The following is a 27,432-nucleotide window of genomic DNA, read 5'->3' as shown; positions in this document are numbered from 1 at the left end:
TTCTTGCACCTATAATTCCCAAGTGGTTCTGGCTGATTCGTAGTGGGATACCCCTTGATTTTGGCCAATTTCTCAGTTCTCCGGGATGACCGGCAGTTTCTCTAAGAAACTTTTTCCGGTCTCTGGAAGTGTGTGTGTGTGCGTGTGTGTTAGTGACGTGGTTCCAGAGTGGGAGAGAGTATCTGGTCAACTCCTCCTACTGGAGTCCACTCCCGGATGCAGTGCACCACGGGTCGACTCCTCCTACTGGAGTCCACTCCCGGATGCAGTGCATCATGGGTCGACTCCTCCTACTGGAGTCCACTCCCGGATGCAGTGCATCATGGGTCGACTCCTCCTACTGGAGTCCACTCCCGGATGCAGTGCATCATGGGTCGACTCCTCCTAGGATGCACTGCATCATAACCTGACTTGGCATGAACTTAAAGGTGCCCGATCCCTTCCTGCATGTAGTGGACTCCAGGATGCAGGGCATCCAAACCTGAAAAGGTGAGTTGCAGTTTTTTTTAAATTATGTGATGACGTGGCTTATTAAAAGAAAATGCAGTTAATTAATTCAATTTTTTTATATTTTTTTTTTTTCAGGTTTTTGGTTGTGTATTTGGCTGATTGCAGAAAATAATTGGTGACACCATCCAACTTGTAACTTGAAGTTCGACATTAGGATGCACTGCACCAAGGTTATTACGCAGTGAGTACATCCTTTAGACAATAAATAATTAAGTTATATATTTTAAAAAATCATAAATATTTTTACAAAGAAACTAAAAGAAACAGATAAAGATCTGAAAGTTTTCAAGAACATGAAAGAAATTTGAAAGGTACATTTTATCAAATATTGAACTTGAAGTACGTGAAAATCAAACACAATTAATAATTGTAAACAAGTATAATATAAATATATATAGTAAGAATAGTTGTAAGAATGCGGTTACCGGAGATATATAGTATGCTGACACCACATAAATGGACTGGACAACAGGCTGCAGGATCAAATATGAATGGCGTGATCTTCTATTGAACGCCACTCCAGGATGCAGTGCATCACCTCATTGGGGTATGTATTTTTTAAACAACCGATTTGTATAAAATAATTTAACTAATACATATTTTCAAATTTTCTTTTCATTACAGGTGCTGACTATTCCTTTCAGCTTGGAGTGAACTTCAAGATGCAGTGAATAAAAAAACCAAAGAGGTAAGTACCTTTTTTACTAACAAAATAATTCTAACTATTATTATTTGTAACAAATTATTTATTATATTTTGTTTGTTTTTTTAATTTAATTTCAGGGTAAAGTGTTAAGTGTAAATGTTGCGAATAAAGTGGTTGCGGTGATTATCGTACTTCAAGAAGACGAAAGATTGCAGTGCAGATCAAGGAGATAACTGAGTAAGTACCAATCTGAAAAGATTTATTTATGATAATCTCATAATTATTTAAGTAGTTGTTACATTAAGTTGGAAAAAGCTTAACTTGGCAAGTATTTGGAGAGTTACTATCTATCTATTTAAATAGAAACTGATTTAATTGGGCCGTGGTAAAGGCGGGATTTCTCTTCGTTTTTCTTCGATATACTCTATATGCAGGGCCGGAGAAACAGTTTTGAATCATACATTCAACTGATAATAATGGATGTAAATAAATTTTTTTCTACAAGTCAAGCATTTTGGGGTGTTGAACTCCACACCCGCTAAGATTTGGCGTGTGGAGTGCTCAACCCCCGGTATACACCTTCCGCCGGCCCTGGTTTAAATAAAAGGAATTCACACTCCATTACTGGTTTTACTAATGATATGAATTTCACATATTTAAGTTATCAAAAACTAAAGAAACAAGAAAGGAAGCTAACTTCGGCAAGCCGAAGCTTATATACCCTTGCAGTTACTAAATATGTCGAACAAATACATAAAAGCTAAAGAACATCGAAGCTATGACGATTTTTCTATTAATTTTCCATATTGTTCATATGACAGCTATATGATATAGTCGTCCGATTTGAATGAAATTTAACTTGTAACTCAAGACTCATTAGAAAACTCTATATTCCAAAAATCATTATTGCCTGATGAAAAACAACGAGGTTATATTTATATTTCCGTTATTTCTATATAGATTTTTCGATCTTTCCTATGGCAGCTCTATGATATAGTACTCCGATGTTTATGAATTTTTTTTCTCAACTTAAGAGTATTTAAAAAACTTTATGTTCCAAAAATCATGCTCGTGGCATTAAAAACAAGGCCATTATAATTTTTTTTTCCATTATTTATATATATATATTTTGATCTCTCCTATGGCAGCTATATGATAGAGTTATCCGATTTTGATAAAATTTAATCCGAAATTCAATAGCAGTTAGAAAACGCCATCTGGAAGGAATCAAGTCGATCTGATCAAAAACAACGGTGTAAAAATTTTTTATTTCATTCTCTTGTATGGGAGCTATCCGATATAGTCGCCCGATCCGGCTCGTTCCGACATATATACTGCGTGCAACAACTACACAACTTTTGGGAAAGTTTCAGCGAGATAGCTTTAAAACTGAGAGACTAGTTTACATAGAAACCGACAGGAGGACAGACAGACAGTCAGACAGACAGACAGACAGACGGACAGACGTACATACATATTTCGATTCAGATGGTGATGCTGATCAAGAATATATATACTTTATGGGGTCTGAGGTGTCTCCTTCACTGCGTTGCAAACTTCTGACTGAAATTATAATACCCTTTGCTCTGCAAGGGTATAACAATTTATGGGAATCTCTCTTACTTTATTTAAACACATATAAACCCATATTAAATTAACTTAATAAAGCTACGTGCACTTTCCATCAAGTTATTTTTATACCATACGCATTTTGATTGAATTTTCCACCGATGAAGACCACGCTCCCTTTGATTGAGTGCGCAATTTGTTAATTCGATTTGCATTCTATCTGCACTTCTCTCACTTGCCATCGTAACCCTTGCAAATTTGTTTAAGCAGGCAAAAATGTTTAATCGCATTTAATTATTTAATTTGTTAGTTGTTGAAGGAAACGCTGGGCATGCATGAATTTATTAATTATTTTCGGGCATGCATAAATTAATAGGAAATCCATTGTGCATTTTGAATAATTTATGCTAAATCTTTAACGAGCGATTTTTCTCATTTTTCCCTCTGCTGATTTGTGAATATTTCATGATGTTTACAATGCTGATTTTTTGTTTTCGTGTGTGTATATAAACATAACGATGACAATGCAAAAATAATAGTAAAATATTTGTTTAGAGTTCATTAATTTATAATGAGATACAGATGTGTAAAATTCAAGAGATCGGGTTTAAAGTATGTACTGAAATTCCGATGAAATGCATGTTATTTTATGACAAATTTGTAAAGGGATTACTATTAATATGTTTCCTTTTTTCATTGTTTAATGCTTATGTTTTAAGATTTTTGATGAAAAAGTTATTGTAATGAAACTCGTATCATTTGGGGATTACACTAATGTTTGTATTTTGTTGCTTTTTTAATTGAGTAAACTTTACCTCTGCTTAAATTAAATCATCCATTTGTTACTCATCTTTGGCTTATTGTCAATAAACCCACCTTGAAAACTATGTGTGCACGTTCCAAATGGTGTTTGTCAGTGCATTAAATAAGAAACATATTCTGCCTGAAAATTGAGCCAAAAGCAATATTGATGGAGGGCAGACTTAAAGAGGGAGTGTGAGCCATTAATTTCGGCAAAGCCGCGTAAATATTTATACGCAAATTGCATATGTCTGGGAATCGGAGAACGTTTTCGGCATTTGCTCATTTGTGGAAGTCAACAAGAGATTTCCATAATGCTCGGGGAGATTGTGGAAAGGGAATGGCTTTCGGGACAAGATGCTGCTGCTGCTGTTGCCGCTGGTTCCATTCGGACTTTGGCTCGGGGGATTCGCAAGTGGAAGGGGAAGGATTGTGGTCAAAGTCTCTGAGTCGCCAATTTGCCCGCCGGGCTATTTGTGTATTTGTTGATTTATGCAGCGACCGGGGCTTCTTGGGGCCCACCTGCAGAGGCATTGGAACCCGAAACTCCGCTTCGAAGAGGAGAAGGAGGACGAGTTGCCTTTTGCCCGGGGCTGTGCAGTTGCATTATTCAAAATTGGAAAATACCCCCGTACTCTTAACCCTCCTTCGCTCACTGAGTGATTTAGCGTGTGCCTTGCCCGTTAACCGCAATGCAATTGTAATTACCCCGAATGGCTTCCGCACCAGAATGTCCTGCACCCACCGCATCATTGGAGTTTGCCCCGAAACCCTTTCAGTGCATCCGATTTTTCTGTTCGTCCCTGGGTTTTGTTGGTGGCGCAATGCTGCAATTAGTTCCAAATCATAAACGCCACTTCCGCATGGCCAACATCGTGGCACCCAATCCATCCCATTTTGGTCACCAAACCAAAAGACCACTGCACAATTGCGTGTAAATTTAAAATTTTAATCGTTTCTGTGCACGCACTCAAAACGCAACCGCAGCCAAAACACAATGCCATTGAAATTGTATGCTGTTGCATTGCCCAGATTTATATACATATATCCATTGTCAGAAGATAAAGAAAAGCTCGTTGGGGTTCCGGAAATTTAAAGCGTTCGAGTTGTTATTTAATGTTTTATACGACCAGTCACAGTGAATTAGCACCTCATTTTTGGAGAGCACTTTCTATTCAATTTTAATGATTTTTACAAATTTATGTGGTTTTACAATTTGATGAGATAGTAATGAAACGAATAAACATAACAGGAAACTATTATTTTAGTTAGTTTTGGCCAAAAAATATTTTCCATATTTATACATTTTTCAATTAAATGGATATTGGTTCGGCATAATTCGTATGTTTTTGAACGGTTCAGTAAACTAAATATAATTATATTGCTTTTTACGCAGTCCTAATTACATGAATTTTTATAAAATTTAAACAATTTAGGAACAAATTTTTGTGAAGTGTAAATTTAACTTTGTTAAAGAGATATACTTTTTAAAGCTTATAAGAAAATGAAACAAATATGTCTTAAATATATGCATTAATAAAATTTCTATAGTTTCCTTTCGGTAATTTCACATTATTAATGAAACTCGATTGGAGCAGTCTTTTATTTATTTACTGGTCAAAAACTCGAAATATTTTATGAATTTTTATATTGAGTGAGTAGCTTTTCCCGGGATTTTCAAGTAGGCAGAAATTAAATTTTGCCAGGCCACGTTTCAGGCATCCCCCCTTTTCAGTTCCCCAGTTTTCCAACGAACTCGTACCATTTCGCTGCTGGCATGCGTATTGCGTATCTGAGGTGTATCTGTGTATTTATAATTTATATGCATTGTCAGCGAGCGCAGGTTGGCAGTTGCCATCTCTCATGCACTTGGCTTACCCCAGCCACCCAACCACCCATCATTCCAACCACTTTCCCACCCACCTTTCACTCCATTTTCCCACCTTTCCCCATCCGATTCGGGCTTCTCCATTGCAGGCAGTGCACTCAGTTGTTACAGGCGATTGTTTTATGCGTTTGCACAGACTCCGAAGCGATATTGCATTGTTGCATATTTAGCAATAATAAAATATTTAGTGCCATTTCCATAAATTTATTATCGCCACGTTTTCGATTGCACATGCAAGGTGCATTGACCATTCATTGAGCAAACAGTGGAGTTCGTATTTGCCTTTTTGTTTTATGCTTTACAGTTTAAATACATATTGGTAAAAGCATACGGGGCGTATGATAAATTTCGATTGGATTGCGCCAAGATTGAACTTGCTTGTGCTCTTATATTATTTTTACCATCGAAATAGCCTTTCTACCTACTTCATTCACCCCCTTCCTCTTAACTGGCAATCTGCAATGCAAAATGGCCCTGTTAGAATGATAAATTACACACCTTCCACCTGGACAATTAGGTGAGAGGTTGAAGGAGGAGAAGGGGCTTGGAGTCAGCTCAGCAATTTGTTGCATTCATGCATTGCGCAAATATTTTCCAGACATTTCAGGCATTTTCGGGTAAGGTTTCACGGAGGATAAGGCGAGGATTCAAACAAAAACCAAGACATAGAGGAATTTATTGCCTAAACCTGAGATTGGAGGTGTTCGGAAGCCATTAAGTAGCTAAAAGTTTGTAAATGATATCAGATATAGATTTCGAAAAGGTATCATTCGGTATTACAGCCCAAATGGTAATAATTAAAGCTGATCTATGTTCTAGAATCTAGATAAATATATTTAATTATTTTAATTTAATTTATATGAATATAAAAATAAAGCCACATTAAAGAGTTGCAAAGTATAAATAAAACCTGGACTTTGTAACATCCTACATCTGTTTAAGTTTATTGATTTACTAAACACCCCTATTTTATGATTCATAAACCATAGTGCGTACAATGATTTATCATCGCTGCGTTTTTTACTTGTTTTGTTATCGATAAATGCCAGATAAAGTAAATACTCGATGATGTAATATATACGAAAATAATATTGCACTTATTTATTTATTTATTCCGACTTTTTTCGCCGCTGCCTTTATTGTCCATAAATATTGCTAAATGATAATCATAAACAATTTTGTCGCTTTAAGCTGATGGCAAGTAGAAGTGCCATCGAGGCGACAGAGGTTTTCGGGGAAATGCGGAATTGATACACACCATTGGGGGATTGGGGGATTATTGTTGGATGATAAATGTGCTTAGGGTCGCGCCGAGTGTCAATTGTGTGTGTGGATAAATAAAACACAGATTTAACCATATATTATGGTCAACGTGTGTCCTGTAAATGCCCGCACATTTACAACTTTGAAACTGGAGGATTTGGCTTGCAGTGCTGCAGCGCCGATAAGTTGAAATAATTCATTAAATATTTAATTGTGAATTGAAATTGTCAAATCAATGCGCCAGCTTTTGATTTGTTTTCTGCGATTATCAATAATAAAAGCATTGGATTTTTAATTGCTTGTTGTTAGCTGCTTTAATCTGTATTTCTATTAAAATTTTTAGCTTAAATTTAAGCAATAAGTTTTCAAGATAACCCATATTACCCAACTTGATTGCGATTCCTTCTACTAACCCTAATCCCTTTTCAATGAGTTCCAACACATGATTGCCTTTGTCTATCAAGTCCTTTGTTGCTCTGGATTGCAGGCTTCTGTTTTAGCAATAATTTGAGTGTGAGGACTTTAAGGTTTTCGCTTACCAATTGCTGCAGACCTTTTGTCGTAGGAAAGGCCAGAGGGGACAGGGAGCGGGGACTATCCAATAAGCAGCTACAGTTCCTTTTATCCGGTTAAAGGAGGTATTCCGAATGGCAGAGGGGGAAAACAGAAGGGGGAATGAGAGATGGATCGGCATTGTGGCCTCTCTTTTCGGTCAGCTGCAGCACGCAGTTCCTTTTGTTAATGATACTCTTGCTGGACATCAGGAAAAGTCCCGACAGGAGCAGCATCATCATCATCATCATCATCATCATCTGCAGCAAGGATGCCGATCCATTGGGATGAGAGGAGTGGTCGAGCGGTGACTGCAAGGATGGCCCAACCATTTTGTGGATTTATTGACATTCTGTGATGTTATTAAAGTTGATTGCCAGAGACTGTGCACGTTTTTGGCTTAGAGGAAGTGCCGGACCCCGTCCGGAAAAGAGTCCTTCCCTCTCCCTCGCATCCTGCACTGGCCCAACATCTGGGTCCGCTCCTCCTTCCGCCATCAAAATGCAGCCCGGCTGCGCACACAAACAAAATGCAACCGACAACGGCTCACTGCGGTCAATTCGAAAGAAACAATGGCCACAACAACATCAGTTTCAAAGGGAGCGGTACAAGCTGGAAATAAGTTAAGCTTCAGGGATCGAATGGTGGAATACCCTTAAAGATAAATTATCAGTAACCGCTATAAGGCTTTGAGCTTTTTTTCTAAGAAACAAATTATTTGCAATGAAAAAATACTTGGTTTTTTATAGTGTTGATCTTAAATTTGTTTTAAATTAAACTTTAATTTTTATAAAAATATTTTATTTTTATTTTTTATTCAATTTAAATGTTTTGTTATCTTAGTAAAGATTCATTACCTAATTTCTTATTTTCTCGCTTTTATAAAGATTTAAAATGTTTGGTAACTCCGAAATTTTAAGGTTCTACACGATTGGAAAATTTATGACACCCATTGCGAGGGTGTTGAAAGAAAGAGCTTTGAGGTAGTCGGGTCAAAAAAGAGAGGGCACATCATCATTGTCATCATCATCAAGTCTAATATGCGCATTATTGGTTTTGTCCTGTTTTGTCCCTGGATTCATGTGTGTGTCTGTGTCAGCTGTGTTGCAGTTATCCCTAATATGCCTTGCATGTTAATACGCTTATCCTGTCCTAGGGAGCACACTCACACACGCACAATAAAGGACGACAGCGCACACTCAACATGCAAATATCAAATGCAAATTCTACAGCGCAATATTAAAAGTTACGAAACAAAAAAGAACAAAAAAAGAAAAATGATTATCCTCTCTCTTCAGCCTACGCACAAGCCTGCCAAATCCTTTTGATCTTATTTTTTAATTTAGCATTTAATTTGGTTTCTCTTCGTGGCTGCTTCTGCTGCGGGTAACACATGGCGTATACTTGATAAGTATAATATGAGCCTGCCTTTGACTCGCTCAATTTTGCCTGATAAACTTATTAAAAAATATATATACGAGTATGTTCGGCAAGTGCCGGGCCCAAAAATGAATTCAAATTTTGTTTGTGTGTTGTTTGTTGCATATTAAATTTGTGTATTCAAATTGCTTTTAAGTTTTTTTAATAAAACGTTTCGGTTTTGATTGCGTTTGAAATTTAATGAAATCTACACAATATATGTGCAACAAAAGATTAAAGTTTTGTGGGTAACGGCTGTGGTATTCTCGCCACAAACGATTTATAAATATTTCTCAATATTTTGTGTTATATCTTCCAAAGCTCCAGTGAGACACTTTTCGCTTATAACAAATTTCCACAGATTTCCACTTTTCATATCGCACACACACACACCAACATTTCCGCAGTTTGTCAACACGAAAAGGTTAACAAGGTAAATAAAACACGCCAAGAGGTAGATAGCGCAATGGGAAGAGGCGAGTACAAAGGGAAAGTGGCTAAAAATCAAGGAACAAGGCCCACAAACAATGTGGCAAAAAGGGCGCAGGCAAATCTTTGTGTCAGTTCAGTGGAAGCAGGCCTTTTTGGTGCTGGTGGGGCAAGGACGAACTGGGAGATCCTTTCGGCGGTGGGAATCCCCTTTCCCCTTTCCCATTTTCTGCTCTGTTCGGTGTGTGTGAATAACAACATTTTAAACATGTTTGCCTTTTGCTTTTTTGCCGCGCGCGCCGGCGTTTATGCAATTTATTTCTGCACGTTCTTCGCGCCCTGCTGCTCCTTTTTTTCTGTTACTTTTTTTCCTTTTTTTTTAGCTCGCTTACAAAGCATGCCCGCCGGCTGGGCAATGTATAATCTTTGCTTGTCTTTGGCTTCATACCGCCTGTCGCTGGAGCTGAACTCTTGACTGGCACAGGCCCTTTTCCGGGAGCACCCCGAAAACGAGAAGGGTAAGGGTGAGAAGGGTGTTAAGCACTGTGAAATGCGTTTGCAACTAATTTAAGAGTAAGGGAAAATCTTGAAAGTTTTTGTTAAAAATTCGAAATTTTATTCAGGCAAGACAGCTTAAATTTATTAAAGATTTCAGTAAGCATTTTAATATATATCCTTTCTTACAGTTGGGCCTTTACATAATTAGCATAATTCACAATCACAGAATTGTAATAAAGTAAAACTTTTTTATAGAAATATTTTACACAACTTAAAACATAATTAAATTAAGAAGCATTTTTATAAAATAAGTTGCAGCTTAGTTCCTTATCAATACTGTGTAATAATGAGCTTTTACCAAGTATGAAACAGGAACACCTAAATAGTTATTATTTAACTTAAATTTTTTTTTTTGGATAAAAATTTGTTTTTAAAAAGGATGGCATCCTTTAAATGTAATATATTATTATAAAAGAGTAAAGAGCATCCAGAAATGCACCTTTGGCCTTTACTTTCTCAGCTTTTCACCAACAATTTTTCTTGTGTTGTATCTTTCTTCCCGCTTCAAAGGTGAAAAGGTGAGCTGAAAAGTCGCACTGCTGGAGGCGGTCAGCGTTCTTGATAGCGAAGCGCAGCCAAAAGTTAAAAAGCAAGCAACTTTAACCTTAACTTTAACATAGTTTCGCAGAGGGGAAAAAAAATCTTGGAGAGCTGGCAGGCGAAGTTTAAAGTTGAGTCAGAAATAGTTGCCCCTCGCAATTCGCCATCGACTTGCCACTTCCTGCTTGGTTATGCAACTCAAGTCACCGCGCTTGACACATTTCTCCAGAGACGCTGGCAAGTCCTTGTCGTGCCTCCTGTTCCTTTTCCCGTTGCTCCAGCTGTTGTTGTTGTTGTTGTGGCTGTCACTGATGTCCTCGTCCTGCTGCCAAAGCAACTTGTCAACGCAGTCATCAATGTCCGCGTGACAGCATCGCAGCATCGCCTGTAACTATGCCAAGCTTTTGCCATGTTCGCACATTTAGTCCGAGGAGCTATCTTTTCCGGTTAACCCATCATCGAGTTCTGCCCGAAAAATCCATTAGAAAATAAAAGAAAAACTTTAAAAATATTTCCAGTAATCTCCAAAGGCAAATGCACAAGCAAATATACTAAATTGCTTACTTATTAATAAATGGTATATTTATAAACATTCTTTGTGAGGAAAAAAAAATAAAACGCATTTTAAATAGTTTTACACTATATTAAGTGTTATAATCATTATGACAAATTTAAAAATCAACTAAGATGTACAGATGTTTATAATTGCTATTTGATTAAGAAATCTTGGTGTTTAGTGGGTTAAGAAGTATTGCAAGACACGCAATGGGTTAGTGTGCCACTGGCCATTCGGGGTGAGAAACTAAAAGCTGCAGCGACTCTTAACCAATATTAATGAGCAACTTCCACGAAACGTGCGACACATTTAATCGAAAATTGAAAATAATATGCAGCCAAGTGACGTGCTCATAAAAAATGATGAAACAAAACTAATACGTTAAACTGATCAACCAAAATCCTAGACTGTTTTGAGAACGTTTATTTTTTAATGTTTTTTGGAATTGAAAGATAACAAAGGATTAGTAAATTTAGATTTAATTCCACATTCTTTGGCATATGTGTGACTTTATCCGATTATCATCATTTGGATGTGATTTAAAAAACCAAAAATGTGTAACGACACAAACTTTACCGAGTAACCCGGTAGCACGTGCTGCCCTGGATAAACCCCATCCTACATCCGAACTCACCCTTTTGCACAAGGACAAATAAAGTTGTGAATCACCACGAGAGTGAAAAAAACGTCACGTGCAAAAACTTTCTTAATTTAAAAGAAATTTTCAAACAAACTCAATTAAATAATTTCAGGCACAAATAAAGATGAAAATGTGTGTGGCGGGAGTTTTTCGTTTTGGGGTTGGGCGTGTGATGTTTTTATAGAATTTTTGCCCAACAGGGAGTCATGCAACTGGCGCCTGGGAAGACAATTTTAATGCCACAAAATTTTAATTGAGCTAATCCGAGGAACCACAGGCTGTTCCATGGCTAACGAGCCAGATGTCAGCCGGCTTGTCTGTCTAATTTGCCAGCATACACATGTTGCACGTTGCAAGCGCAGCCAGTGAAGTGAAGTCAGGAGGCATTAGACTGAACATAATGATAATTGCTTTCTCGAAAAGATTAGCTGAGTTGGCCATGAAAAAACCTAAGTAAGACTTACACACTGAATTCACAGACTTACTATCAGATATTCAAAAGCACCAAAAAAACATAAAAACAAAAATGAACGCTGACGAAAGCTTTTTAACTCAACGTTCCCTAATCATGGATGTGATAAGGCAGCTGGAGGACATTCAAAATGCCAATAAAATGGAGTAAACCTTAGCAGAAGTTTCCTTACCGGATTTGTAATTTTAATTAATATTTTTTTTAAACCTTTAGCACTGGTACCAAGGGCAAGGAGGAAAAGAAACCCGAAGTGGACCTTTCCCAGGGAGTAACCAACACTAGTTTTGTGGTCTTTGCTCGAGACATTCGCAAGAAATCCTCACGACCATTTAAAAGGGTTCACAAGAACTCCAACACCAGTCAAATATCATTCATGCGTCAAATTGACGCTTCGCCAAAGGAACGCGCTGAAGCACGACGTGATCGAGAAAATGTTGCTGATAGTTTTCGAAGGTAGTTTTATTTTGCAACTGATATATTAGTTTATAAATATAATGTAATCATTCCCTACTCAAATAGACTCGGCAATGAGGAGTACCGTCGCACTAACTATGAAAAGGCTATATATTATTATTCAAAAGCCATTCAGTATGTTGCGGATTCACCAGTTCTTTATTGCAACCGAGCTCTGGCCAAAATAAAGTAAGTTGTACTCAAAACATAAAGAATGTTTCTACAATGCTGTATTAATAGAAAAAGGGATTTTAAACTGGCTCTTTTTGATCTGGATTACGTGATCTTCAAGCTGGATCCGATTCATCTGAAGGCCTGGCTTTATAGAGCTGGAGCTCTGGCTCGTCTTAACAATGAAGAGGAATCTAATAATGCCATTGCCACAGCTCGAGTCCTTAACAGATCCAAAAAGGATCAAAAGTACATAGACTTTTTCCTAGAGAAACTGAGAACTGATTTCTAGAGCAAAGAATGATTTTGTATTAACCTTTACTTCGAGTTTTTGAGGCAAATGAAAATAAAAAATTTAATATGTTGTAATATCATCGTGGAAGTCAATAAAAGCATATCTGGGGAAAACAAAAGGTTTTAGTTTTGGTTTCGAATTTCAATCAAATGCAGAATGCATTTCCTGCCATTTCATTCCGGTGTCACTTGCCAATCGAAATCCGCCCACTTTTCATAAACACAAAATTTAGACACGCACTCGCAAAAAACAACATGCTGGATACTGCAGAAATATGGAAAATGTTTTCCTTTTTTTTGTCATCCACTACACAACTGCGAACACAACTCTTTTTGGGTGTGGCAAATGAAATTTGCAATTTTTTGCATAAATTCAATAAAAATTCCTATTGTCATGAGAGAATATTTGCCAATACAATATACAGCACAGGGGGGTAAACGGGGGTTGGGGGTGTATACCGCCCCCCGCACTTCAAGCTGGTTTAAGGGCCACTTATACGCTTCGTTGGGGGTTTCCCCGGCCCCCCAAAATCCCCCTGATAACCACAAAAGACTGACGCTGCGGCTGCAAATGCGGGCAATGGAAATCGGAGGAGATATGGGGAGGGGAAGTGGAGCTTTCAATATGGCGCCAACACCATTTGCATTCCGTATTCCTTTTCGCCCTCTTTCCCTTCACCCCTCTTCCCCCTTTGGCCAACAAGTCCAGAAGCAGTTCCAGTTGTTGGGGTCCTTGCCGTAATGAAATGCAGTTCAAATGCTTGGGGTATAAACTTTTGTCACAACAGGCAGCCGGCAGCAGGAGCACAAGGACATCGCCGAGGGGATGGATGTTGCATGGTGGGTGGGTTGTAAACTAGCAAACAAACGCAACGGAAGTGCCACAAAAAGGGTTTCACTGTTTGTCAATTGTGTGCGGCCGCAGAGTTGACACCTAAACCAATTCCCGCAAAACCAGCCAATGCCGCCCCGCATCCTGGCCCAAAGCGCAACGAACACCAGACTTGGTCAATCCCTTGGCACTACTGACACGCTAACTGACTGCGGGAGTGCACTGAGAGAAACAGGGGTAAGAACTTGCAACCATACTGGAGAAAATGAATCAAATAATCTTTTTTAGGCCAAGAAGTGTAATTTAATTGCAAAAACACCAGGAAGTCTTTTTTGGAAATCAAAGTTTTATTCCGATTTCGCAAAAAAGGCATTTAAACAGTGTTAAAGGATTTTTATGTATATTATATTGCTAATATTGATCTGCTCAAGCTTTTATCTAGATTTTTGCAAGAGCTGAATAATTATATTAGTTATTCCTATTGAATCTCAAATGAATCCATTGATGTGATTTTAATTTTAGGTATTTCACTTCTTTACTCTTTGCAGTTGCCAAAAAGTAAGCATTGCTTTTTATTAAAACTTGATCCTCAGAACTTTACTTTACTTTCAGTGAAGTCCGTCCCGCAGACAATCTTAAGAAATGCAAAAATGTTTGTGGCTTGCTGCGGCTCTAATCAACATCAAACGGTGCCACTCCTGCCACTTTTGCCACTCCTGCTGTTGATGATGCTCGTGCCGCCGATGTTAGTGGCACTGCCGACTCAACCAACGCCCATTCCTTGTAATCAATGCTGTAAACACTTATTTTTGTGGTTGTCACCGAGCTGCAACTGCAATTTGTGACCGAAACAGAGGAACAGATAGAGGGCCAACCGGAGATGGTAAAGTTTTCTTGTCCCCATCTACGAACATTGTCTGGGTTACGGGTTTTTGCAACGGAGAACTGCCGGATTTCGAATCCCGGTTGTGTGCCAGTTTTTGTGGTTGCATTCCGGGTCGAGCTCTGTAAGGTGACTTTAATGTCTGCTTTATATGGCCAACAGCAAATGATTATTGCAGGTGAAGTTTTTAGCTCGGGTTAAGCTCGAAGGCAAAACTTTTCTAATCGAAGTGCATGAAGAAAGTTTGAAATTCTTATAGTGATTAGGATTGGGCTTAGTGTGGCTTTATGTTTTTCTGCTTTTCTTGACCTCAAATGTTAAAATATTTCCGGATTATAATTTTTTACTTTGGAACTACATTATTTGATTGCATGTAGAAATCTTTTTAGTGGTAACTTTATTTTAAATACGAAATAACAGATTTGTAAAGCTATCATAAACTAATGTTTAGAAACATTGTAGTTAGATAGTATATAGTGTTCGGTATTATTTATACCTTTAAGTTTGATTCCCTAGCTTTCTCTAGACTCCTTAAACCAGAATCTTTATGAATCACACTCGGACTTTTTCGCTTTTCCGATCCCCTGGGCCGGCTTTCCAGCTGGCGGTGAAGTTTTCCCCGAAGGATCGCCGCCCGTAAACTCATCGAAAAGTACGACATGACCCTCGGTTGGGTTCTTGTTTGTCCGATGGTTTTCAAGTTGCGGTTCTTGGCGGCAGCTTCTTGGCCAGAAAGTAATTTGGCCTTTATCTGTATTGCGGTTTGAACAGAGGGCCAACAGCAACATCTCTTGCTCGGCTTGTTGTAATATTTTGTTGGTTTAGCATTTTTGTTTTTCTTGTTTGCACCACATCCGGGACTCATTTTGGTTGTCTTTGGTTTGGGGCTAAAATTGCAGTCCTCCGACCTCGGATTTTCCGCCTGCCTCCGAATATCATCGCCTTTTCTTTTGGTGGGGTGGGGTGAAAACTTTTCATTTGGGCGTCTCATCCTCGCCCTAAACTGTTGCTGTTGTTTTTGCTGTCGTTGCTGACATTTGCCTGAATTGAACTTTTCGTTGCGTTGGGCCAAGTTTTTCATTAAGCGAAAAATATTCCTTGGCTTTTTGTTTATTTTGCATCCATCTGACATTGACTGTCATTTGGCCTTTCGCGCTGGCAGTTCATTTAAAGTTTACACAGTCCGCTTTTAATTAGCATCGAGATTTATCTAGTCAGCCCCAAGCTCTCGGTTATGGAATCCCCATCGATTGACACTTTCGGATTCGTTATTGAGGGTTTATTTGCTTTGCTGATTTCGATTTTATCAACGAGTGGCCAAAGGAATTTCGAATGCAAACAGCATCGCACCCATCGAAAGGACAACAATACGAGGGAAAAACGGACCTTGTCTTGAATCCAAAAAAAATTTGGAAAAGAGGAATGCCATTGGAAAATGAGTTTGGTTGGAGAATGGGAAGGACTTAGACACACAACACTAGATTTTTGGGAGAATTATCCATTGAAAACATACACTTAAAGTTGTTAAGGGGTATGTTTTGATTATGTATAATTTTTTTTATATGTTTTTTATGTAAAATGCCAGTGGTTTATTACTGATTTCTAAAGTTACACTGTCAAACTAAATTACAAGGCTTATTACTATTTGGATACAATTTCAAGAGTAAAGAAGAGTTTAATGTTTCATTTCTTCCATTTCTTGGGAAAACTTTTTAATCATGTATGAAATGGGATATTTTTTGATATGAAGTTTCCCCCCTTGTGGAGTATCTATTGTGCTCTCAGTCCCCATCCTTTCTTTTTTCCATATACCCACCTCCATCCTGATACCGTCGAACTACCTATGGAAATATATTCACGTTGCTTTTTCATTATTCATGGCAACTGGCTCTTGGCCCTCGAATGCGAGTATGTGCGAGTTTGGCCCGAGGCAGCAGTAACTGAGTCTGAGCAAATAAAAGATAGAGATACTGCTCAGGGGGAAAGCGGGGTGGCCATAACAAATAACAAAGATGACAATAAAAAGCAGCAAAACAATTTCCCCACAGCCAGGAACGAAACACAAGAAAAAAAGGACCGAGTGAAAGAAAAGGGAACTAATATTTTAAGAAAACACAGCTCAGCCAAAAGAGGGGAGAAACTTAATCGTATGTGGGTGTGTGTGGGTGGGTGGAAAAGCGGCAACAGTTTTCCTGCTTTTTGTTTGCCGCCGTTGCGCAAGTGGCCGTCATCAAATTCAAGTGACATATTTAGACAGCTAAGCGACTCCCAAGGTGAAGGTGCTGCAACGGCAGCGGCATCAGCAGCAGCCGGAAAAGCCGTTGGCAATTTCCACAGTCTAGACCAAGGGTGGCTGAAAGACAACCCCGAAAAAAGCGAAGAGCAGAGCAGAGCAGACAGACGGGAGAGGGAGGGGAAAATCCATTGGGGAGAGGAGTCCTTGGACCGGGACAAGTTGCTTTTAATAATAAAATCATTGAGCATCAAAGCATAAAACTCAGTCAAGTGCAACATAAGCTTAAAGACCAAATCGTGATGGGGCGAAAAAGCGAAAGGGGAGTTTCCCCAGTGTCCTTACCTCAGTGGTTACCTCTGCGCCACCCCGAACATGTGAGTTCGATTTTCCTCTATCTATATATTCGGATATATGTGTGCTGTAAGTATAAAGGAGGAAGAATCCTTTATTCGTTGCTCTTGAATGTGATTTAATGTTATTTTTACAGCCAAATTAGTTGGCTTTTGATGTTCGTTTAACTTTGGCTGCTTTAAGCCGGAACCACAAAAGAAAAGCCAGGAGTGGCACATAAAGCAGCAAATGAGAGCAAGGAGGCGGGAATTTACGGCAGATGGTGAATGTTGGCTGGAGTCATAAAGCCGCTTCACATCTGTGTTCAGTATCTTTAAGGGGTATATATTTATTCGAGTGGGTTTCAGTTAGTGTTAGTGCAACTGTTGCTGGCATTAACTTTTATCTTAGGCCACATTTTGATTGCTCCACTTTCGTTTTGAGTGATTCTAATAACCGAGCCTTCAACTCAAGTGCAATCGCCGCAAGCTGTTGCAGCTTGTATCTGAGAGACCTCCACTCGTAATGTGGCAGCTGTTTGCCAAGTTGAAGTGCCGCTTGTTCACATTCAGCAAACATTTTGATTGCCGTTCTGATTGATAAGTGTTTTCCTTTAGCGTGCTCCTTGAATAAATGTTTTAAACTATCTATTGTTTTTGGTAAATAAAATACATTTTGTTTACTATCAAATGTAAGATTGATTTATTTCAAACTTGGATTTGATTTTGTGTTTAAGCTTGGGTAAGATTTGTATACCCTTGGATTTAAAAACAAAATTTATTGTATCTTATTTATATTATTACATATAATCGATAGTTGAAAAGAAAATAATTTTAAAATGGATGGACATACACATATTTTTCATTATTTATTTACAGAGATTATTTAATAAAAAATTATTTTTAAGACAGTTTACTTAATTAAGTTTATTTACAATACAATTTAGTTATAAATAATACAATTTAGTTTGAGCAATGCATCATTTATTAACTTCAGCTATTTTGATTAGCACTCCCACCACAAACATTAAATCAATCTATCAAGCAGATCCTTGTTTGCCAGACAAACAAATCGATTCGTAATTGGAATTAAATGTCTTACAGTCGATGTGGCTCTTAAGCAGACAACCCCTTGAAGCAATACTTTGCTTTTAACAATCGAAGAATCACTGTATGCCCCTCAGCAATTTTGCTGTCTCATTTTGCTTTTGTACAAATTGTTAATTATTTTCATTGTACTTGTTACGGAAGTTTTTGTTTGCCATGCCCCGTTTGCCATCTGAATTTCAGCTTGGAGTCTGTTGTCCTTGAGGATTTTGAGCATTTAATTAGGCGCAATCAAGTTGACATTTTAAACAATTTAAGCAGGCAAACACGGAGCTGTTTACTTCGCATTTCCCCCTATTTACCGACCTCTCCGCCATTCAACCATTAAGCTTTGACTACTTTAGCGCATATTAAAACGCTTTATGGCCAAAGGCCAATTGCCAGCGAGTTGAGTGAGTCTCAGACGAGTCCTTTGCCTTTGGCGGAGTTCCTTTTCGGGATGAAAATCGATAAACGAAAGACTTGGGCTCCCCTTCACCCTCGCTGCTATTAATTATGTCTTTTGCCGTTTTGTCGCATTGACGTAGGCGAAGCAATTAAGTTGCTGCCAAAAAAGAAACCTGGGGAATGGGATGTCGAGGAAATGAAATTTGGTCAGTGCTTTGGTCAGCCAGTCACATAATACGTATCAATGGGCAATTCCCCACTGGGAACCCACTTCGCATGTCCCATCCGTAAAACCCCAACCTCCGTTGTTACGTGACCAGCAAAATAATTCATATGAAAATTTAATTTGTATTTTTTGCCGGGTGTCTTTTTCCTCTTTGGAATTGGCATCCAAAAACAAAAAAAAAATATTGATTACTTAATTCATTTCAGTAGTCCAGACAAAGGCTTTAGTTTTTTCCCTAACATTTCTGCTCTCTGAAATTGAACAAAGAAAGTTTTTTTCTAAAATGAATTTAACCTGACTGAGCACAAAGAGCAAATGATTTGCATGCTGCTAACCGCATGTGAAAATAAATATTATTAGACCGGCCGACGATATACTGGAAAACATGCATTCGGCTAGCCATTTTGCATCAGGAAATATGGAAAAAAAAAAGAATTGCACATTTAGCAATAAACAGGCACGGAACAAATGCGGTTTGGCTTGTTTTGGCTTTATGTTTGCTCTTCACGGGTATCGGCCAAATCGGGCGGGGGTTATGTCAACAAGTTCTGTTTGATCTCCCCGGCGACCGCAAAAGTATGCAACTCAAAAATTGTTACGCTTTTGATAATTTGTACGGTTTTTTTTGTCGTGTGGGAAAATTTGATTGCATGGACCGCAATTTGAATGATGTTTGGTTTTTGCGGCCAGTCGACATGGATATGGCCAGGATATTGACGCTGTTATGGTCAATGGTTTTGGCCATTAAGTGATTTCTCCCTCAATTGGTTGATTAGCATATTAATTATAGTTTTCCCTAATTTCTTATGCTCTACTTGCAAATGCCGAGAGCTAAAATTCTCATTAGCCTAACAATGCAGAAAATCGCCCGGCAAGTTGAAAGGATTTGCAAATAGAGTGAGTCGTCAGTCCATTGAAATAATTAACAGTCCGAACGTTTTGGCTGGAAATTTGCATTTGGCCCCGGATCTTGGCCTGGTCCTGACTTGGCCACCTTGCAAATCTGCATTCGGCCAACCGCATTAGACCCTTCGCTTTTCCTCCTTCCTTCGGACAAGTTCCGGACAGCGTTTTAAATTTCATTAAATCTGCTCACTTCGTTTGCCAATGCAATCAACAACAGCCAAGATGGGAGGTCCTGCGAAGGGGAAGTACCGCATTTCATTTACACCGCCTCAAGTGCTTGAAATCTACTTAGAATCCCGACTTGGTCCAGTCGTAGTTGCTCTAACTAGCCTGCCGTCTCGCTCTCATTCTTTTAGGCCCTCTCTTTCGCTCTCTCTTAACCTTACGTAATTAACTCGGCTTGCTCTGGATGTCATGGCTTTCTTCTCAATGCTCTATAAAATGCAGCAAATCAATTGCTTTGAAAACTAATGCTGAAGTTGGCTTTTAAAAATAACTGGGAAATAAATGTCCTTAACCTTTTATTCTGAGTTTTGATACAATATTATAATTATGCTTAATTATATAATAAAAACGAATCTTTGTTAATGGAAATTTTTATATTAAAATCTTTTACAAAGTTATTATTTATTTTACAAAATAATGTTTTTAATTTTATTTACCATTATTAATACAAATACAATGGTATTGAAATTATTAATTGTGAAAGTCATATTTAAGGTAAGAAATATTAATTGAATTTTAATTAATTTAATTTGCTTAGTTGCTTATATTCGTGTTTTACAGCCGAAAGAGTAGTTCGTTTTCGTTTTCGACTAACTTAATTTATGCCATGGCTTGTTTTTACTGCGTTTGATCCACTTTACGCTAGGATTTAGTTTAATTTCTTGCAGTTTCTTTTCAACTGTGTTTTCTTCGTTTTTCCCTGCGCACCTTGTTTTTTTTATTTTTTTGGTTAGAGAAGTTGGCAGTGCGCTTTCGCTTTTCTCTAATTTCTCTTGCGCCATTTTTTAAAACCTTGTTTTTTCCTTATGCTTCAGCTGCTGCTGCTGCTGCTGCTTCTGCTCCTTTTCCTCCTTGGTGCCTGCTCTAAGTGAAAAAGTAAACAGAAATCCATTAGCTTGGCAATCATTGACGGCGTCGCCAGCGGCACCGCATCTATTCTGCTTCCCCCAAACCCTCTTCTCATCCAGAGGTCAGTTGTCGGAGTTCGGGGTTTGGGGTTCCAGGGGGGTTTGGGGGATTTTATAAATTGCTGCCATCAAGGCATTTGTTCCACTTTTCCTTCGTTTCCATTTCCATTTGCCCAGCCAGCGACGACAATTTTTCGAACTAAACTTAAATAAATAACACAAACAGCTAACTAGGGGGCGAGTGTGTCCACCTAATCGATGTCGATTTTATAGCCCAAATCGATGGAGGCCCTTATGTGCTCCTTTAGGTTGATGTAGCCATTCCGCAGCGACTCCTGGGTGAGGAACTCCTTGACTTTGTTCTCGCTCTCGCAGAACACCAGGTTGTCCGTGTGATCAATGAGCCGCTGCAGGTGCTCCGGAAATCTGAATAGAATTAGAAGCGTGGAGCTGGAGGCGTCTGCCTGGCGGCATAGATCGCTGGACAACTTGGATATTCCCTGGGCGGCTGTGTAGTCCATTCCGCTGATGCGCTGCCCATCGATCACGACCGTAATCTTGAAGTCCGCCTGAGTGCAGGCCTTGAGCACTCGTTCGCGCAGATAATTGATGGCCGGGAAGTAGATGCCGTTGCCCGGCGTCACCCGGATGTACTGCATCTCCTCCAGCTGTTCAATCTTCACCCGGACCTCGGGACGTGCCCACAAAAAAAGCAGGTGCAGCGCGGTCACCACAATACTTACAAATAGACCAACCTCCACGCCAAAAAGTACGGAGACGCAGAAGCACAGCAGCCAGGTGGCAAAGTCGCGCTTCGAGTCGCGCCACAATCGCAGTGGCAGCCTGAAGTCCAGCAGCGTGAAAATCGAGCATATCAGGATGGCCGCGAGTGTCGCCTCCGGAATGAAGTTGAAGTACGGACTCAGGTAGCTCAAAGCCAGCAGCACAATAATGCCTGCAGGGCAAGAAAATATATCACAAAGTTAAAGATTTATCTTTTCCCATTTTAATCAGATTTTCAAAAAGTTTGTATTTCAATTCTCTAATAAACTGTATCATTAGTAAATTTTTTATATTTTTTTTGGCATATCTTTTTTTAATTTTTAAAATACAACTTCTTCTGAAATTTCACAAAAATGGGTTTGCAATGTACTAAGTTATATTAAAAATTAAATCACTAATTCTGGCACTAGATATCGAAATAAGTATATAATTGTTTCGCTAGACTTACCCAAGTAGAGGTTGGCCATGGGAGTCCTGAGGCCACAGGCCTTGCTAATGGCATAACGGGTAAATGCTCCCGATGAAGGCATCGCCTGCACACAGGATCCAAACATGTTACACAAGCCAACCGTAAGGAGTTCCTGGTTGGTATCCACCAAGCCCTTAGGGGCTACAAATTATGTTTATTTAAATTATAATTGTAAACTTAAAAAGTCCTTCATACTCACTCAATTTTCCTATGGAAATATTCGTCAGTATGCCCACAATTGGAATGACGATAATACCCACGTTCAACTCCTTTAATATTTGCCAGAAATTGTAGCTTTTTTCGGGAGTAACAATCTCCAAACTGGGCATTGTGAAATTCGGCAAAGTGGACAAGGCGTTTTTACTAAGATGATAAGGAACTTGACCGTTTTTTTGTATCCAAATGTACGAAACAATTGCAGCAATGACTACAATCAAAGTATTCCTGGAGGTGGATAAATATCGACAGCAGATCCTCAGAACTTTGTTGCGCTTTTCATTGTTGGCCACGCGATCTAATAACTAAATAACAAAATAAAATTAGAAAAATAAATATATTTAATAAATAAAACATATTTACCTCCAAAAGCAGCAGAAAAACTATGGCGCAAATTCCTACTGTGAGATCAGCCATATTGGATTGTTCAATACGGGAACTCAGCATTCCAACCGAATTTAAAAGACCTGCCACTAAGTATTTGATGCCCAACAGGACTTTGAGCTGAGATTCAATTACGAGTATTGCAGTAGCCGAGGAAAAGGCCTTGATCACTGGCATGGAGATAAACTCGAAGATAAATCCTAAAAAAAGAAACATTTTGGAACTTATTTAAAATACTACTCAATAACTATTTTCTTTCTTTCGAAATAAATTCTAAGGTTTCTTTATAAAGATGACTTTTTTTTTAATGAATGTAAAATTTTTCAAACGACACTTTTTTGTTCAAGCCAGAAAATAAAATTTAACGGAAACTTTTTAGAATATAAAATTCTGTTAAATAACAATTGAGTATCAAAAATTTGTGCCAGCTATTACTGATTACCAACCACAAAAATCGGTAAGCGAAAGGTAAATAAATACAGACATTAATCATTGACCCATTTTTCAATTAGAGGTTCAGTAGCACCCCCTCAATGTTTGGTCGGATGTTATCTAGTTCCGCACACAAATCCACACATCGAATCTCATCCTAAGAAGTGCTAATTGAGCGCAATAGTGCTAATCATGGTCAGACCGCACAACAGTTATCACTCGGCACACTCAATTAGGTGCTTAAAGCGAGTTCTAAAGCGGATCTATTTCAATTCAATTGGCTCGGACTGCGTCCAAGTTCATGGGGGAAGTAACACATGCCGCACTTAAGTCAATTTAGCAGTGAGATCACACGTAACCGAATTGGTTCTCGGAACCCTAACACTTAAGAAAATCCTTGGCAAATTCAAAGCAGTTATTTAAAAAAATAATATATTTATACATATACATATTTTTTAAGAATACTAGGTTGTAAATAAAAAAATAAAAAGCCTTGTTGTGATGTAATTTGTTCAAGTGTTAGCTAAGCAACGTAATAAAAGGATACTAATAATGCTAAATGCGTTTAAAAATCTAAAGCTCTGAAAATCAAATTCTTCATATATGGATTTTACTTTTAGTAACTAGCTGGCTTTGTTAAAGTCATATCTTTAAGATAAATTTTGGATTACAATTTAAAGTCTACAATTACAATTTTGGGTCAAACTTTTTCATGATTTAAGATGAATAGCTTTTCTCTCAGTGCATGTACACTTACCTAGTCGCAGAATGCCCATAATGATCTGCACAATTCCGCTTAGAAAAGTGAGCAGGAAAGCGAATTCGATGGGTCTTCCCACGGTGAACTGAACACTGACCAGAGCCACCAAACTGGTGGGTCCTATGATGACCTTGTCGATGGATCCAAATACCATGTAGATGAGTGGACCGATGAAGGCGGAACATAGGCCATATCGAGCAGGAAGACCAGCCAAAAGGGCACAGGCCATGCTCTCGGGAATGATCGTGAGTCCAAGGGTAATTCCTGCTATAAAGTCATCGATTCCCCACTCGGTGGTGTAGAGTGGCAGCCATTGGAAAACGGGAATGTGTCGATGAAGGCGTCTCTTCCATTTGCTCGTGGTTGGAGCTTTGCCGGCTTCACTTGCGGGTTTACTGATGGCACCTGGTAGAAGAGCTCTTGCAGTGGCATTTTCCAGGGCCTCAGCCTCCGTTTCGAGTTGTGGATACATCGCGAGTTAGTTGATCGGACTACTTAGTTAATCGCACGTCTGTGCGGCACAAATCGCAACTGTCGAATGATAGCACCGGCACGGCTCATCCCACTGATAATGATCTCGAGATCGTATCGCAGATTGTAGATTGCTCTGCCGGCTCTTATTTGCCTTACACATCAGAGCCTCAATTGGCATTGTGACTTGCTGTTTGGATTCTCGCGCCTCGCTCGACTTATCACTCACTCTCGCCAACCTGGCTGGGTGTGCTCTTTTTTTTTTTGGGCTGTAATAAAATATATCTAGTTCAAACCCCCTTGTTTGATTGTTCAATTCCCTGGCCGAATCGCATTTGACGCCATCTCAATTATCTCGGACCTGTTAATTGGATAATATCTTGATTAGGAGCTTGAAAAACGAGCCAAAAAGTCAGCCGACGTGTAACAATTGACGATATCGCCAAGCTTTTAACACTTTCGTAGTTTTGTAATCCTGTTATATTTATTAAGGGTGTATTTCCAGGATAATCAAATAATTAAATTTTATTAAAAAGTCAACACTACTGAAAATTGAGTTTATTGACCACATGAGTTTGTAAACACAACAAATAAGCCACCTTGTAAGCTAGACTTTAACCAAATAACAAACAATTATTTATTGATAAAAAAAGTGCTAAAAAGTATAACAATTGACGATATCGCGAACGTGTTAGCACGTGAATAATATATTTGATAATCAAGCAAAATAAATGAATATCAGAAAATGTATATGTTGGCAAATTTAAATTTGATGAAGATTTATAAAAATATGACCCAAAAGTTCACCGCCATTAATTTTATTCTCCGAAACTTGCTGCATAATTTCATACGTAATTATTTATTCTTCCAAATTATATTTTACTTAACAATCTGAAATTTTTTGTTTTACCGCGTTTGCCACACATGGCGTATGATTCATATTTGCTTTTCGTGACTTTCCCTTTTAATGTTATCACTTAGATTCCACTCTCCTTCCATTTTTGTTTGCCTAGATGTTGAGTTATGCAAATGAAAAGGAAAAACTTTTTCCGGAGAGTGAAGTGAGAAAAATGGTTGTATGCAAATTTTTTTATCAAAAGCGCTAAGCGACACCCACAAATGGCAGAGCAAATAAATGCCAACATAATTTTAATGTAAATGAAAATTAAAAAGTTTGATTGACTTTAAACTTTTCCACATTTGTTGCGATTTATATTAAATATCACATTTTCAAAGCACTTTATAAACTTGGTGTAGGACTTATTAAATATTTATTAAGCATTTGCTTCCATTCTTGTTTTGTTATAACAAGCAATATTAGTCGTTTGCAATTGCAATTTATTTCTGGTTAAAAATCATGTAAAAATCTGAAGCCAAAGACAAACCAAATTTGCAATTCAAAATTTTACTGTTATATTCTGACAGCATCAATTGAATGTTTTACAGGGTTATCATAAAACCAATTCGAGCAAATCTGCTTTTGATCAGAATTGGCTATTCCAAAAATATTCAAATAAACTCTCTGCCAGCAAACATTTTGCACTCACTCATTCGCCTTTTGGCCTACGATTTGTTATGCAAATAATAGAAAAGGATACTTAATATTTGCGAACAATTAGCGATAAATGCGATTGCATAACAACTGCGTAAAATGTTTTGAATATGCGGAAGGGTCAACTTTTACTGGCTAAATGGCAGCAGTTGCACAAAATCAATTAAACGCAAATGCGATAGGCCAAGGAATTCCTGGAATTAGTAACTCGAAACAGACAGACTGCAGGACTTATCAAATGTTATGGCAACCGTCTGACAAAAGTGGTATTTAGTCACTTAAAGCAACCAAAATCAATGGTGGTTAAACAGTTTTGTCTGTGGGCACAAGCTTTAACGTTTATATTTAATTTAAATTTAAAAATATGATTAAACTGTAGGAAACTATTGGCAATTGGTATGCTTCATTAAGTAAATCTATTTTATTTTAATTTTGGGAATGAATGTATTAGGTAGCTTATTGTGGCGAAGTGAAAACATAGAAACAGGATTGAAGCACAAGTGTAATAATTTGGTTTCTCTTTGCCTTGACTCAATTTTGAAATGGGTTTTGTCCAGCCAAAGGCAAATGTGCTCACGTACGCAGAATGGCAAGAATAGCTATTAGAGGTCCAGCGGGAACTTTATAAAATTATGCACTTAAAGTTATTATCTGAGGCGATTATTGCACTTGCAATGGCGCCAGCAGAAGTGCAACAATGCACGATTGCACATTCAACGAGGAGTCCATATTTAAATGAAATTTTAAGTGCCTTGGCTGGTTCACAACCTACACGAAACCATCAAGTGCCAGCAGCTGTGCTCCCCCCGTCTGCTCCTCCGAAAACTCCTCCGGCCAACTTGATTATTATTTCCGAGCACACTTCGTTGTGGCATTATTATAATGACTGTTGCAGCAAAATTCACAACGCACCTGACTCGAATACAATGTTTCCGCTCGCAGGATCCAGCAGTTGGTGGTGAGCTGCTCAAAGTGTCCTGCCAGCTGTTGGCAGGCGTCCATTAGGCAAAGCCAAAAGGGAGATAAACAAACATCAGACGGAAAACAGCAGACAGTACAGTCCGTCCAGTCGACGAGTCCTTAGACAGTCTAAGCCGACATCAATGTCAAAAGGTTTTCGCTTTTCCCTAATGAAATTTATAAGCTCCGAACTGCATTCCAGGAAATGTTTGTGAAGGTCTCAAGTTATTAACAATTAAAGAGTGCATGAATCATTCTTTAATAAATATTTCTTCTTCCGATGTTTCGAAGAATCCAGATTGCCAAAGATTAGTTCTCAATTGGTTTTTTCGCGAACTAATGTGGTTATCTAAAGTGTCCAAAATGGGTGATTTACTCTTGAGTGATTCATATGACAGAGCGTCAGGTGACAGTAAGAAATATGACCTACAGTTCTTGGAAACCTCGCAGATTTTGATAGCAGCTGATATGATTTGTAAAAAAAATAAATCGCAACCCAATTGTCTTAATACCTATAATCTCAATTTGCCAACACAAACTCAATTAAAAATCGCTCTTCGGGAAACAAAACAAAAACAAGTGTTAAAATCAAATTACAATGAGAT

General features: G+C 38.3%; 2 protein-coding genes across 2 annotated transcripts; one reads left to right on the top strand and one right to left on the bottom strand.

Annotated features, from left to right (window-relative positions):
* Positions 1–11,818: 11,818 nt before the first annotated feature.
* LOC108096320 (tetratricopeptide repeat protein 12) lies at positions 11,819–12,838 on the top strand. Its single transcript, XM_017197847.1, has 4 exons — positions 11,819–11,989; positions 12,057–12,296; positions 12,363–12,485; positions 12,537–12,838. The coding sequence occupies exons 1-4, from the start codon at positions 11,898–11,900 to the stop codon at positions 12,757–12,759; spliced, it is 678 nt and encodes a 225-aa protein (XP_017053336.1). The 5' UTR covers positions 11,819–11,897; the 3' UTR covers positions 12,760–12,838.
* A 7,495-nt stretch (positions 12,839–20,333) lies between these two features.
* Positions 20,334–24,360, bottom strand: LOC108096206 (sodium-independent sulfate anion transporter). The gene is made up of 5 exons (XM_017197597.2): positions 23,842–24,360; positions 22,632–22,852; positions 22,252–22,573; positions 22,032–22,193; positions 20,334–21,755 (listed from the first exon to the last, which is right to left on the bottom strand). Exons 1-5 carry the CDS (start codon positions 24,314–24,316, stop codon positions 21,052–21,054), a joined length of 1,884 nt encoding a protein of 627 aa, XP_017053086.1. The 5' UTR covers positions 24,317–24,360; the 3' UTR covers positions 20,334–21,051.
* Between the last annotated feature and the right edge of the window lie 3,072 nt (positions 24,361–27,432).

This window comes from Drosophila ficusphila, unplaced genomic scaffold (genome assembly GCF_018152265.1).
Source record: "Drosophila ficusphila isolate 14025-0441.05 unplaced genomic scaffold, ASM1815226v1 contig_791, whole genome shotgun sequence".
NCBI classification, from domain to species: Eukaryota; Metazoa; Arthropoda; class Insecta; order Diptera; family Drosophilidae; genus Drosophila; species Drosophila ficusphila.
This window is presented reverse-complemented; position numbering and strand designations above follow the sequence as displayed.

Bases quoted from the DNA above. Each gene is read 5' to 3' on its own strand.
- LOC108096320 (XM_017197847.1), top strand. From the start codon at position 11,898: ATGAACGCTGACGAAAGCTTTTTAACTCAACGTTCCCTAATCATGGAT. The intron at 11,990-12,056 runs GTAAACCTTAGC...TTAAACCTTTAG, and splicing joins CAAAATGCCAATAAAATGGA to CACTGGTACCAAGGGCAAGG. The intron at 12,297-12,362 runs GTAGTTTTATTT...CTACTCAAATAG, and splicing joins GTTGCTGATAGTTTTCGAAG to ACTCGGCAATGAGGAGTACC.
- LOC108096206 (XM_017197597.2), bottom strand. From the start codon at position 24,316: ATGTATCCACAACTCGAAACGGAGGCTGAGGCCCTGGAAAATGCCACT. The intron at 22,853-23,841 runs GTAAGTGTACAT...TTCTTTTTTTAG, and splicing joins TATGGGCATTCTGCGACTAG to GATTTATCTTCGAGTTTATC. The intron at 22,194-22,251 runs GTGAGTATGAAG...CATAATTTGTAG, and splicing joins TATTTCCATAGGAAAATTGA to CCCCTAAGGGCTTGGTGGAT.